General features: G+C 56.4%; 1 protein-coding gene across 1 annotated transcript; it reads right to left on the bottom strand.

Annotated features, from left to right (window-relative positions):
- Positions 1–366: 366 nt before the first annotated feature.
- Positions 367–14,746, bottom strand: CLDN7 (claudin 7). Its single transcript, XM_077261440.1, has 4 exons — positions 14,464–14,746; positions 1,435–1,599; positions 1,275–1,359; positions 367–967 (listed from the first exon to the last, which is right to left on the bottom strand). The coding sequence occupies exons 1-4, from the start codon at positions 14,684–14,686 to the stop codon at positions 793–795; spliced, it is 648 nt and encodes a 215-aa protein (XP_077117555.1). The 5' UTR covers positions 14,687–14,746; the 3' UTR covers positions 367–792.
- Positions 14,747–15,443: the final 697 nt, after the last annotated feature.

Raw genomic sequence — 15,443 nt, 5'->3', positions numbered from 1 at the left:
CAGCGAGGTCTAAGCATCTATACAAGTCAGCAAATATTTATGACTGTAGAGGAGCCAGACCTGGCCTTTATTGGGAGATCATGGTCGGTGGTCTGAGGCAACAAACCTGGCCTCCATTGGAAGATCTTGGTCAGTGGTCTGAGGCACACCCTGAAAGGAGGAAATCTCCAGGCATCAGCTCCATCCAAGATTGTGGTTGGATGAATTTGGAATGAGAAGATCAGCTCATAGTCACTGACCAGACATGTCAACCTGGAGTGATCAAGATAAGGGGCACAGCAGCCATGGATATGGGAGTACCACCATCTCAAGACTCTGGGCCATTACTCAAGTAAAAATCCATCCACCAACACGGCCATTTCTAGTCAAAACATTTATTTACAAAAACATTATTAAAAGTACAATCAGTAAGAAGGGGACTGCCCCCCCACCCCCCCCCCCCATGAGAGCATGGACCCTCAGGGTAACATCTACCAATAAGGCACAGACCCTCACAGTAATGTCTACCCCCCACCCCAATATTACATAAAATAAAGTTAAACTGCAAAAAAACCTTGGAGGCTGGGATGTGAAAGAAAAAAAAAAAAAAAAAAAGGGTGCAAAACCGGTCCTGGAACCACAGTGGACACCACCCGGTACAGCCACGGTCAGGTCAAGTCTTTAGTAGTGGAGGGAGCAGTATGGCCGCCCACTGTCACCTCCACATGGGCAGGATGAGGCACCCAGTGCAGGCCGATGCAAAGTGCTGCACGTGACAGAACCTAGGAGAAGAGCCAGGCAGCTGCCATGGGGTCAGACGTAATCCTTGCCGCTTGAGGGAGCTTTGGTTTTTGCACCTCCACCTTTGGGGTAGCCTCGGTTGCCATAGTTTTTTTTGCGAGGACATGAGCAGGACAGGAGGGCACCACCAAGAATTACCAGGAGAGAGCCGGCCCAGCCGAGGAACACGCCCGCGCCAAACTCATACCTACGAGAAAGTAGAGAGGTCAGACAAGGCCTTCAAGACCACAAGATACAGCCACCATGTCCATTAGTGCCTGCCCATCCCAGGACAGCAGTGCTACAAACCGAGGCCACCAGTGCTCCCCACCTTTCAGGACAACGGCACTACAAGCTGCCACCATATCCTACAATTAGTGACACCAGGCCACGACTTCCTCCCAGTGACCTAAAGGAACCAGTACAGCCCCTTCACCCCAATAAATGTTCTAGCGTGGACTGGTTGCCCATCAGGCTGATCCTCCGTGTGCCAAGGTCATGTAGCAGGAACTCACTTTGTGTTGATTGGCGTGAGAGGGTTGTAGAAGTCCCGGATGATCTGATTGCCATACCATGAGCAGGCGATGAGGGCAGCCAGACCTGGAAGAAAAGATGGCAGTGTCAGGGCAGTTGCACAAGGTCAGGGGATCGGCACGCACAAGGTCAGGTACTCACCTGCCAGAAGGAAGACAAAGCCACCAGTCATTGCAATCCGAGCCTTCTTCACTTTGTCATCACCACCACATTTGGTGCATTTCATACCCGTGGCAGAAACTGCTAAAGCGAAGACGCCGACCACGATAGAGACCACCATGAGTGCTCGTGTGGCCTGGAGAGCAGCTGTGGGAGCAGAGGAAGTCACATTACACATCCACACAAAAATACAGATCACTCGCCTATTCCAACAGCCCCCCAAACACCATGTGCCCAAAGCTCCTCCATCACATGCTGCACCGCATGCCCCCCCTCCCCCAACATCCAGGCATGTACCTGGCTCCTATATTACATAGCCTCCCCCAAACCTCACACCCCAGGAATGTTCCGACTCCATCAGTCCCACATAACAGGCTCCTGTATCACATGGCCACCCCCAAACCTCACACCCCATCCATCAGTCCCCCATACTGGGCTCTCAAATGACAGCCTCCTCCATGCCCCCCTGTAGGCACACAATCCCCAACCCCCTGTGTACTCCATAGTCCATCACATGGCACTCCAAGCCTTGCCTACCAGGAGCATATCCAAGCTCCTCTAGTCACACAATGACCCTGTGAAGATCTGAGGTTGTGGGTTGTAATAATCACCTAGGCAGGTCAATGATGCAACCATTTTTATTCCATACATCCATGGTTGTACAACCAATCCATGTAGATGGCAAAAATACAACGTCTGCCGTCCACAAGACCCCAATCTGAGATCAGTAGCTCCACTGGCCCCGTACCAGGCGATACCCACTGTCTCCCAACTTTTGGCATCTCCAGCCGGTATAGTGTGCCGTCACAGCCTATGGTCCTCCAGACCAGAGGTCTCAAACTGCATTCCCCAAGGGCTGCAAACAGGTCATGTCTCCAGGATTTCCTCGTACTGCACAGCTGATAATTTAATCAGCCACACAATGATTACAGCAACTTGTGCAATGCTAAGGAAATCTTGAAAACCCATGTGGCTTGCAGCCCTCGAGGAATGCAGTTTGAGACCCCTGCTCTAGACGATGGATATCAGCTCATGGAGACCCCTCCAGCCAACAGTCAATCTCCAAAACTCCATAGACCATCCATCCCAGCTTGGATCCTCTCCCCTCAGAGTCCCTCCAATAACTCCTGATTCATCCCCTGGGTCCCCCCTTATACATTTTCTTTAGCTCACAGTACAAAGCATATTCCATCACCTGGGGCTGATGTGAGACCCCTGTGGTGACGGCTCCCCGGGGTCTACCATCTCCATCCACACAATGGGCCTAGGCTGGTAAAACAATGGATTGATCAGATGAGTGCTTTACATTTACCCTTAGGGTACCGTCACACAGTACCATTTTAATCGCTACGACGGCACGATCCGTGACGTCGCAGCGATCGTATGAATATCGCTCCAGCGTCGTAGACTGCGGTCACACATTGCAATCACGGCGCTGGAGCGATGCCGAAGTCCCCGGTAACCAGGGTAAACATCGGGTAACTAAGTGCAGGGCCGCGCTTAGTAACCCGATGTTTACCCTGGTTACCAGCGTAAACGTAAAAAAAAACAAACAGTGCATACTTACATTCCGGTGTCTGTCCCCGGCGTTCTGCTTCTCTCCACTGTGTAAGCGCCATAGCCGGAAAGCACAGCGGTGACGTCTGACGTCACCACTGTGCTCGCTTTCCGGCTGGCAGACGCTCACACAGTGGAGAGAAGCAGAACGCCGGGGACAGACACCGGAATGTAAGTATGCACTGTTTGTTTTTTTTTACGTTTACGCTGGTAACCAGGGTAAACATCGGGTTACTAAGCGCGGCCCTGCACTTAGTTACCCGATGTTTACCCTGGTTACAAGCGAACACATCGCTGGATCGCTGTCACACACAACGATCCAGCGATGTCAGCGGGAGATCAAGCGACGAAAGAAAGTTCCATACGATCTGCTACGACGTACGATTCTCAGCAGGATCCCTGATCGCTGCTGCGTGTCAGACACTGCGATATCGTATGGATATCGCTAGAACGTCACGAATTGTACCGTCGTAGCGATCAAAATGGTACTGTGTGACGGTACCCTTAGGGTATGTGCACACGTTGCGGATTTCTTGCAGAAATTTCCTGAAGAAAACCGGAAATTTTCTGCAAGAAATCCGCATTTTTTTTTCGCGTTTTTTTTAGCATTCTGCAAGTGTAATTAGCTTGCAGAATGCTAAAGTTTTCCAAGCGATCTGTAGCATCGCTTGGAAAACTGACTGACAGGTTGGTCACACTTGTCAAACATAGCGTTTGACAAGTGTGACCAACTTTTTACTATAGATGCAGCTTATGCAGCATCTATAGTAAAAGATAGAATGTTTAAAAATAATAAAAAAAATCAAAAAAATGCTTATACTCACCCAGACATCTCATCAGCGGCGTCCGTTCGTCTTCCTATAGCTGGTCTGTGCGCACAGGACCTAGCGTGACGTCACGGGCACGTGAGCGGTCACATGACCGCTCACGACCAATCACAGGACAGTGACGTCATCGGCAGGTCCTTCACCGCACATCAGCTACAGGAACCGAAGCGACAGCGTGCAGTGGAGGCGGGAAGACATCGAGGGTGAGTATAGGACTGTTTTATTTTAATTCTTATTTTTTTACCAATTATACGGTGCCCAGTCCGTGGAGGAGAGTCTCCTCTCCTCCACCCTGGGTACCAACCGCACATAATCTGCTTACTTCCCGCATCGTGGGCACAGCCCCGTGCGGGAAGTAAGCAGATCAATGGACCCCTAGGTGTGCGGAATCCCCTGCAATTCCGCATTTTAATGAACATGTTGCTTTTTTTTCCCGCGATGCGATTTTTTCGCGGAAAAAAAGGCTACATTTGCACAAAAAATGCGGAATACACTTAAAATAATGGGAGGCATATGTAAGCGTTTTTTTCGCGTTTTTATCACGTTTTTATAGCGAAAAAACGCGAAAAATACTTAACGTGTGCACATGGCCTTAGGGTACCGTCACTCAGCGACGCTGCAGCGATATAGACGAGCCAATCGCTACAGCATCGCTGTTTAGGTCGCTGGGGAGCGGTCACACAGACAGCTCTCTCCAGCAACCAACGATCAGGGGAACGACTTCGGCATTGTTGAAACTGTCTTCAACGATGCCGGAGTCCACCTGCAGTACCCGGGTAAACATCGGGTTACAGTAACCCGATATTTACCCTGGTTACCATTGTAAAAGTAAAAAAAAAAAAAAAACACTACATACTCACCTTCTGATGTCTGTCACGTCCCCTGGCGTCCACAGGGTTACGCGCTGCTGCCGAGAACTTCCTGCACTGACTCAGCGCCGGCAGCAGCGGTGACATCACCGCTGTGCTCTGCTTTACGGCCGGCGCTGACAGTCAGTGCAGGAAGTTCTCAGCAGCAGCGCGTAACCCTGTGGACACCAGGGGACGTGACAGACATCAGAAGGTGAGCATGTACTGTTTTTTTCACTTTTACAATGGTAACCAGGGTAAATATCGGGTTACTAAGCGCGGCCCTGCACTTAGTAACCCGATATTTACCCTGGTTACAAGTGAACACATCACTGGATCGGTGTCACACACACCGATCCAGCGATGACAGCGGGTGATCAGCGACAAAATAAAGTTCTGGACTTCTAGCTCCGACCAGCGATATCACAGCGGGATCCAGTTCGCTGCTGCGAGTCAAACACAAGGAGATCGCTATCCAGGACGCTGCAATGTCACGGATCGTCGTCGTTCTCGCTGCAAAGTCGCTTAGTGTGAAGCTACCTTAAGTCTCCTCTGGCCTTAGCTATACATAAGATCTAGTCTGCTCGTCTTCCTCTGCTTACTGTCACTGAATGGAAACATTGATTCCTGAGGATGAACTGACGAGCAAGCAAATCCCTAATAAAACACAATATAACCGAAGCTCCGTGCAGCTACAAGTCTCCGCTCTACGTCCATCTGTCCTATAGTCTTTAGTAAGTGGCCGTATCCTCAGACCCAAGATTCACCATCATGGCCCATGAAGCACCACCCACCATGTTGGCATCTTGTGCCACGGGTCACACCGTGCAGTCCTCATGGCTGGGGGCCGGCCTCTGAAGTTAGGATTAGTGGGGGCAGATCACCATGAGGGTCGTGTAGTGTCAGGACCGGGACAGTCGGTGGTAAGTGATGGCCGATGCCTGGTGGGAGTAGTCACTGAAGCTCAGGCCTCACAAGCCAGCCCCCTCACAGGACCACCATGCCCTACAGCCAAACATGTCCCGACAGCCTGAACATTCCTCACTGGAGAGGACGCCAGCTGCACATTCCTCAGAGCACGCCGTCCACGGTCCCATCACAGGCGTCACATGGGGTCCAGCATCACTAGCACCCCCAGCTCCTGCACGAGCTGCACAGAGGAGACTTCGAGACCAAGGGTGAGGAGATGGCCGCTTACTGGAGACTATAGGACGTAGAGCCGAGTCCACGGCGCTAAGGGATGCAGACTTCCCAGCACGGAGCTCCGGTTTTGTGGTGTCTTATTAGTGATTTTCTTGCTCGTCATCCTCGGGAATCAGTGTTACATTCAGTGACAGTAAGCAGAGGAAGACGCAGGCTGGACCGTATGTATAGCTAAGGCCAGACAGGAGACTAGGGGTAAATGTAAAGCACTCACCCCATCAATCCATTGTTCTATCAACCCTAAGGGCAGCACGGTGGCTCAGTGGTTAGCACGATGGCTCAGTGGTTAGCACGATGGCTCAGTGGTTAGCACGATGGCTCAGTGGTTAGCACGATGGCTCAGTGGTTAGCACGATGGCTCAGTGGTTAGCACGATGGCTCAGTGGTTAGCACGATGGCTCAGTGGTTAGCACGATGGCCTTGCAGCACTGGGGTCCTGGGATCAAATCCCACCAAGGACAACATCTGCAAAGAGTTTGTATGTTCTCCCCGTGTTTGTGTGGGTTTCCCCTGGGTTCTCCGGTTTCCTCCCACATTCCAAAGACCATACTGATAGGGAGTTTAGATTGTGAGCCCCATCGGGGACAGCGATGATAATGTGTGCAACCTGTACAGCGCTGCGGAATATGTTAGCGCCATATAAAAATAAGAATAATAATCTTACCAGCCTGGGCCCATTGTGTGGATGGAGATAGTAGACCCAGGGGAGCCATCACCACAGGGGGTCTCACATCAGCCCCAGGTGGTCTCACATCAGCCCCAGGTGATGGGGCTCAGCCTGAGTGAGACACCCCCACAATACACAGCTGTGGGAGGGGAGTATTTCACGAGGGTCGGGCTCAATCCTGGGGGACGGCTTAGGGTATTGAGGGCTGAGAAGGAAGTGTTGGCTGGAGGGGTCTCTATGGGTTACAGTCGTGATATCCATCGTCTGGGGGAACATAGGCTGTGACTGCACACTATACCGGCTGGAGATACCAAAAGCTGTGGGTCAACCAAAAGGTGGGAGACAGTGGGGATCGCCTGGTACCGGGCCAGAGGAACTACCGATTCCAGGTTGGGAACTTGTGGACTGAGAAGAAAGTATTTTGGCTACCTGGAGTTGCTGTATAACATCACTACTGCATCCTCACCCAGCACAGGGTGCCTACCATCCTCCTCAGCCTCACCAAGGGCACCCGCCAACCCCCCCATCCTCACCCAGAGCAGGGGCACCAGCCAGCCACCCCATCCTCACCCGGGGCATCAGCCAGCCACCCCATCCTCACCCAGGGCCGGGGTACCGGCCAGCCACCCCATCCTCACCCAGGGCCGGGGCACCAGCCAGCCACCCCATCCTCACCCAGGGCCAGGGTACCAGCCAGCCACCCCATCCTCACCCAGGGCATCAGCCAGCCACCCCATCCTCACCCAGGGCATCAGCCAGCCACCCCATCCTCACCCAGGGATGGGGCACCGGCCAGCCACCCCATCCTCACCCAGGGCCGGGGTACCAGCCAGCCACCCCATCCTCACCCAGGGCATCAGCCAGCCACCCCATCCTCACCCGGGGTACCAGCCAGCCACCCCATCCTCACCCAGGGCATCAGCCAGCCACCCCATCCTCACCCAGGGCATCAGCCAGCCACCCCATCCTCACCCAGGGCTGGGGCACCGGCCAGCCACCCCATCCTCACCCAGGGCCAGGGTACCAGCCAGCCACCCCATCCTCACCCAGGGCATCAGCCAGCCACCCCATCCTCACCCAGGGCCGGGGTACCAGCCAGCCACCCCATCCTCACCCAGGGCCAGGGTACCAGCCAGCCACCCCATCCTCACCCAGGGCCGGGGTACCAGCCAGCCACCCCATCCTCACCCAGGGCATCAGCCAGCCACCCCATCCTCACCCAGGGCTGGGGCACCGGCCAGCCACCCCATCCTCACCCAGGGCATCAGCCAGCCACCCCATCCTCACCCAGGGCTGGGGCACCGGCCAGCCACCCCATCCTCACCCAGGGCCAGGGTACCAGCCAGCCACCCCATCCTCACCCAGGGCATCAGCCAGCCACCCCATCCTCACCCAGGGCATCAGCCAGCCACCCCATCCTCACCCAGGGCATCAGCCAGCCACCCCATCCTCACCCAGGGCCGGGGTACCAGCCAGCCACCCCATCCTCACCCAGGGCATCAGCCAGCCACCCCATCCTCACCCGGGGTACCAGCCAGCCACCCCATCCTCACCCGGGGCATCAGCCAGCCACCCCATCCTCACCCAGGGCATCAGCCAGCCACCCCATCCTCACCCAGGGCATCAGCCAGCCACCCCATCCTCACCCAGGGCATCAGCCAGCCACCCCATCCTCACCCAGGGCTGGGGCACCGGCCAGCCACCCCATCCTCACCCAGGGCCAGGGTACCAGCCAGCCACCCCATCCTCACCCAGGGCATCAGCCAGCCACCCCATCCTCACCCAGGGCCGGGGTACCAGCCAGCCACCCCATCCTCACCCAGGGCATCAGCCAGCCACCCCATCCTCACCCAGGGCATCAGCCAGCCACCCCATCCTCACCCAGGGCATCAGCCAGCCACCCCATCCTCACCCAGGGCCGGGGTACCGGCCAGCCACCCCATCCTCACCCAGGGCCAGGGTACCAGCCAGCCACCCCATCCTCACCCAGGGCCGGGGTACCAGCCAGCCACCCCATCCTCACCCAGGGCATCAGCCAGCCACCCCATCCTCACCCAGGGCCGGGGTACCAGCCAGCCACCCCATCCTCACCCAGGGCATCAGCCAGCCACCCCATCCTCACCCAGGGCATCAGCCAGCCACCCCATCCTCACCCAGGGCATCAGCCAGCCACCCCATCCTCACCCAGGGCCGGGGTACCGGCCAGCCACCCCATCCTCACCCAGGGCCAGGGTACCAGCCAGCCACCCCATCCTCACCCAGGGCCGGGGTACCAGCCAGCCACCCCATCCTCACCCAGGGCATCAGCCAGCCACCCCATCCTCACCCAGGGCATCCTCTGTCTCTCCCCCATCCCCAATACCAGTTACCCAGCAGTCCCCCAGTATCGGCTGCCCTCATTACGACTCTCAGGACACTGTATAGAGGTGACTCAGCCCCATGTGAGGACAAGGCGACACTTCCCTGTGCTGAGACACCTGGGTGTGACACAGGAGGAGGAGGAGGAGGAGGAGGAGAGGAGGAGGAGGAGGAGGGGAGGTGAAGAGTTTCACAGAAACTGGAGTCAGTGAGCAGGAGAATGAGGAGTCAGCCTCCCCTCCCCCATACACTAGGGACATTCCTCATCATCCCCTCCAGAGAGGACTACAATCCTCACCATCAACACTACAGGTGCCCACAGGATACAGAGGAAGAACAAACCTCCAGTGACGACAAGTTCAGGATTTAATGTCACAAAATATTATATATAGTGACTCATCAATCATAAGAACAAGCCGTTATACAGCCGGGCACCACTACACAGCCGTATTACACAGCCGGGCACCACCACACAGCCGGGCACCACCACACAGCCGGGCACCACCACACAGCTGTATTACACAGCTGGGCACCACTACACAGCTGTATTACACAGCCGGGCACCACTAACCAGCCAGATTACACAGCCGGGCACCACTACACAGCCGTATTACACAGCCGGGCACCACCACACAGCCGTATTACACAGCCGGGCACCACCACACAGCCGTATTACACAGCCGGGCACCACCACACAGCCGTATTAGGCTACGTTCACATTTGCGGTCAGCGCCGCAGCGTCGGGCGCCGCAGCGGCGCCGCATGCGTCATGCGCCCCTATATTTAACATGGGGACGCATGGACATGCGTTGTGCTGCGTTTTGCGCCGCATGGCCGCAAGCGTTGGACGCAAGAAACGCTTCAAGTTGCATTTTTTTTGCGTCCAACTTTCGGCCAAAAAGGACGCATGCGGCGCAAAACGCAGCGTTTTTGTTTGCGTTGTGCGCTGCAGCGCCGACGCTGCGGCGCACAACGCAAATGTGAACGTAGCCTTACACAGCCGGGCACCACTACACAGCCGTATTACACAGCCGGGCACCACTACACAGATGTATTACACAGCCGGGCACCACTACACAGCCGTATTACACAGCCGGACACCACTACACAGCCGTATTACACAGCCGGACACCACTACACAGCCGTATTACACAGCCGGGCACCACTACACAGAGGTATTACACAGCCGGGCACCACTACACAGCCGTATTACACAGCCGGGCACCACTACACAGCCGTATTACACAGCCGGGCACCACTACACAGCCGTATTACACAGCCGGGCAACACTGTATAGCAGTATTACACAGCCGGGCACCACTACACAGCCGGGCACCACTACACAGCCGGGCACCACTACACAGAGGTAATTACACAGCCGGACACCACTACACAGCCGTATTACACAGCCGGACACCACTACACAGAGGTATTACACAGCCGGGCACCACTACACAGAGGTATTACACAGCCGGGCACCACTACACAGCCGTATTACACAGCCGGGCACCACTACACAGCCGGGCACCACTACACAGCCGGGCACCACTACACAGCCGGGCACCACTACACAGAGGTATTACACAGCCGGACACCACTACACAGAGGTATTACACAGCCGGACACCACTACACAGAGGTATTACACAGCCGGACACCACTACACAGAGGTATTACACAGCCGGGCACCACTACACAGCCGTATTACACAGCCGGACACCACTACACAGAGGTATTACACAGCCGGACACCACTACACAGAGGTATTACACAGCCGGGCACCACTACACAGCCGGGCACCACTACACAGAGGTATTACACAGCCGGGCACCACTACACAGCCGGGCACCACTACACAGCCGTATTACACAGCCGGGCACCACTACACAGCCGTATTACACAGCCGGACACCACTACACAGAGGTATTACACAGCCGGGCACCACTACACAGAGGTATTACACAGCCGGGCACCACTACACAGCCGGGCACCACTACACAGAGGTATTACACAGCCGGGCACCACTACACAGCCGGGCACCACTACACAGCCGTATTACACAGCCGGGCACCACTACACAGAGGTATTACACAGCCGGACACCACTACACAGCCGTATTACACAGCCGGACACCACTACACAGCCGTATTACACAGCCGGACACCACTACACAGAGGTATTACACAGCCGGACACCACTACACAGAGGTATTACACAGCCGGGCACCACTACACAGCCGTATTACACAGCCGGGCACCACTACACAGAGGTATTACACAGCCGGGCACCACTACACAGCCGGGCACCACTACACAGCCGTATTACACAGCCGGGCACCACTACACAGCCGTATTACACAGCCGGACACCACTACACAGCCGTATTACACAGCCGGACACCACTACACAGCCGTATTACACAGCCGGACACCACTACACAGCCGTATTACACAGCCGGACACCACTACACAGCCGTATTACACAGCCGGGCACCACTACACAGCCGTATTACACAGCCGGGCACCACTACACAGCCGTATTACACAGCCGGGCACCACTACACAGAGGTATTACACAGCCGGGCACCACTACACAGCCGTATTACACAGCCGGGCACCACTACACAGCCGTATTACACAGCCGGACACCACTACACAGCCGTATTACACAGCCGGACACCACTACACAGCCGTATTACACAGCCGGGCACCACTACACAGCCGTATTACACAGCCGGGCACCACTACACAGCCGTATTACACAGCCGGGCACCACTACACAGCCGTATTACACAGCCGGGCACCACTACACAGCGGTATTACACAGCCGGGCACCACTACACAGCCGTATTACACAGCCGGGCACCACTACACAGCCGTATTACACAGCCGGGCACCACTACACAGAGGTATTACACAGCCGGGCACCACTACACAGCCGTATTACACAGCCGGGCACCACTACACAGAGGTATTACACAGCCGGGCACCACTACACAGCCGGGCACCACTACACAGCCGTATTACACAGCCGGGCACCACTACACAGCCGTATTACACAGCCGGACACCACTACACAGCCGTATTACACAGCCGGACACCACTACACAGCCGTATTACACAGCCGGACACCACTACACAGAGGTATTACACAGCCGGACACCACTACACAGAGGTATTACACAGCCGGGCACCACTACACAGCCGGGCACCACTACACAGAGGTATTACACAGCCGGGCACCACTACACAGCCGTATTACACAGCCGGGCACCACTACACAGCCGTATTACACAGCCGGGCACCACTACACAGAGGTATTACACAGCCGGGCACCACTACACAGCCGTATTACACAGCCGGGCACCACTACACAGCCGTATTACACAGCCGGACACCACTACACAGCCGTATTACACAGCCGGACACCACTACACAGCCGTATTACACAGCCGGGCACCACTACACAGCCGTATTACACAGCCGGGCACCACTACACAGCCGTATTACACAGCCGGGCACCACTACACAGCCGTATTACACAGCCGGGCACCACTACACAGAGGTATTACACAGCCGGGCACCACTACACAGCCGTATTACACAGCCGGGCACCACTACACAGCCGTATTACACAGCCGGGCACCACTACACAGCCGTATTACACAGCCGTATTACACAGCCGGGCACCACTACACAGCCGGGCACCACTACACAGAGGTATTACACAGCCGGGCACCACTACACAGCCGTATTACACAGCCGGGCACCACTACACAGCCGTATTACACAGCCGGGCACCACTACACAGCCGTATTACACAGCCGGGCACCACTACACAGCCGTATTACACAGCCGGGCACCACTACACAGCCGTATTACACAGCCGGGCACCACTACACAGCCGTATTACACAGCCGGGCACCACTACACAGCCGTATTACACAGCCGGGCACCACTACACAGCCGTATTACACAGCCGGGCACCACTACACAGCCGTATTACACAGCCGGGAACCACTACACAGCCGTATTACACAGCCGGGCACCACTACACAGCCGTATTACACAGCCGGGCACCACTACACAGCCGTATTACACAGCCGGGCACCACTACACAGCCGTATTACACAGCCGGGCACCACTACACAGCCGTATTACACAGCCGGGCACCACTACACAGCGGTATTACACAGCCGGGCACCACTATACAGCGGTATTACACAGCCGGGCACCACTGTTTTGTGCAGCACTATTGATCACAGCCGTGTGTGGCACAGTCACCTCCGCCATATAGCGGCACAGTTATCGCTCCCTCAGATAAGTCGCACAGGATTGATAAGAGGTTATCAGCCACAGATAAGGAATAACGGGAGCTGGCTGGCAGGTGTCACCACCGAGGCTTGTGCCAGGGCCGCCGCCTGGGTCACCGGTGCCAAAGGTGTGGGGGGCATGGCATGTGCGGCGGGGGGCACGGCGGGCGGCATGGGGCACGGCGTGCGCACATCACTCCCAGCTCAGCTCTGGTTTCAGTGCCAGTGGGGGAGGGGAGAGGTTCCATTACACAACCAGTCTGACTGGTTTCAGCCATCACAAGGACACGGCCGCTCCCAGCGCTGCGGAGCCCCTCCACCCCCACCCCGGGCAACTGCGGGAAGAGGGCACAAGGCGGCGGCACTACACCTGCTGCACCGGGGAGGAGTGCCAGGTACACAGTGTGGCCCCCGGGGTCCTCGGCACTGCGCTTTGGGCTAAGAGCATTGGGAGAGACTGTTCCAGAACAATCTGCTCAGACACATGAGGAGGAAGAGGCCGCTCAGTTTTAAAGATGTCGAAATAAAAAAAAAAAAAAATTTATTTTATTCCGGAGCCGAATTTCCTCTTTTTGTTTTTTACCATGTGGCCCCGGGTGTACCCCATATACACAGGTAACCCCACCCCCACTACACAGGTACAGACGCCCCCAGTATCCCCACCATACACAGACACTCCCCGGTATGCCCGCCCCCATATCCCCCCTAGATCCCACCCATACAGAAACACAGGTGAAGCAGCCCCCGGTCTCGCGCCCCATACACAGCCCCCCTTATACCCCCCTCCGGTCTCCCCCCATTCTCACAGGTACAGCCCCCAGGATCCCCCCCAGTGCTCACCGTCCAGCTGCAGCATGGAGTCGTACACCCTCAGTATCCCGCCCCCCATACCCCTTTCCGGTCTCCCCCCATTCTCACAGGTACAGCCCCCCAGTATCCCCCCATATCTCCCCGGTCTCCCCCATACACAGCCCCCCAGTATCCCCCCCAGTGCTCACCGTCCAGCTGCAGCATGGAGTCGTACACCCCCCCGGTCTCCCCCCATACACAGCCCCCCGGGATCCCCCCCAGTGCTCACCGTCCAGCTGCAGCATGGAGTCGTACACCCCCCCGGTCTCCCCCCATACACAGCCCCCCGGGATCCCCCCCAGTGCTCACCGTCCAGCTGCAGCATGGAGTCGTACACCCCCCGGTATACCCCCGGTCTCCCCCCATACACAGCCCCCCAGTATCCCGCTCACCGTCCAGCTGCAGCATGGAGTCGTACACCTTGCACTGGATCTGCCCGGTGCTCTGCGAGGCGCAGCTCATCCACAGCCCCTGGTAGACGGCGACGGCGACGATGATGTTGTCGCCCGCGTACGAGGACATCCGCCACTGGGGCATGATGGTGGCGGCGACCAGCCCGATCCAGCCGAGCAGCGCCATCATGAAGCCCAAGATCTGCAGCCCGGAGTTCGCCATCGTCTGCGCGGAGGAGATCACTGAGCGCACCTGCGCCAGGTGCGGCCTTATATACCGCCCACTGCGCCTGCCCGCCGCTGACGTCACCGAGAGCTACCTGCCGGAGAAACTGTGACGTCACCGAGAGCGGAAGCGAGAGCAAACCGGCGGCCCCTGCTCTCTGGTATCAGCCAGCGAGGAGTCTGCCACCGATCACCAGGACAACACTGCAACCACCGGTCACTAGGGCAACACTGCAACCACCGGTCACCAGGACAACACTGCAACCACCGGTCACTAGGGCAACACTGCGGCCAACAGTCACTGTCACGATCCCTTAGCCGCGGCCAGCAGTTTGTCACAAAATCCCCAGGGATTCCTGACCACTGCCACCAATATGTCACGGATCGGGGTAACTTTAGGCCAACAGACGGCTATCACATGTGCAGGGGGGCTTATCTTAGTTATCCCTCCACTGCCACAATGTGATGAAAAAACACACACAAGGCTAGGGACCTCTTAGTTAACAGCAGGGGCTTATTTTAGTTATCCCGCTGCTCTTCACTATACCATGAACTGCAGGGATTTGTGTATATCCCGCTTACAGTTCCACTTGAAACTTGCAGCTCTCTGGCGCCCCCCTTACTGTCAGGTCAGATTAGGTACTACACCTAGGGTAATTGGTCGCCAGAAAGGCTGCCTGCTATGTACTGGCTATTGGGCACGTTTGCAACCACCAGTCACTATGACAACACTGCAGCTAACAGTCACTATGACA

Source organism: Ranitomeya variabilis, chromosome 5, assembly GCF_051348905.1.
Source record: "Ranitomeya variabilis isolate aRanVar5 chromosome 5, aRanVar5.hap1, whole genome shotgun sequence".
Classification (NCBI taxonomy): Eukaryota; Metazoa; Chordata; class Amphibia; order Anura; family Dendrobatidae; genus Ranitomeya; species Ranitomeya variabilis.
Note: the sequence above shows the minus strand (reverse complement) of the source record. Positions and strands in the feature narration are given on the sequence as shown.

Coding starts and splice junctions, on each gene's coding strand:
- CLDN7 (XM_077261440.1), bottom strand. CDS start 14,686: ATGGCGAACTCCGGGCTGCAGATCTTGGGCTTCATGATGGCGCTGCTC. Junction 1,600..14,463: donor CTCCATGCTGCAGCTGGACG/GTGAGCGGGATA, acceptor CTGCTCCCACAG/CTGCTCTCCAGGCCACACGA. Junction 1,360..1,434: donor CTTTGTCTTCCTTCTGGCAG/GTGAGTACCTGA, acceptor CTTTTCTTCCAG/GTCTGGCTGCCCTCATCGCC.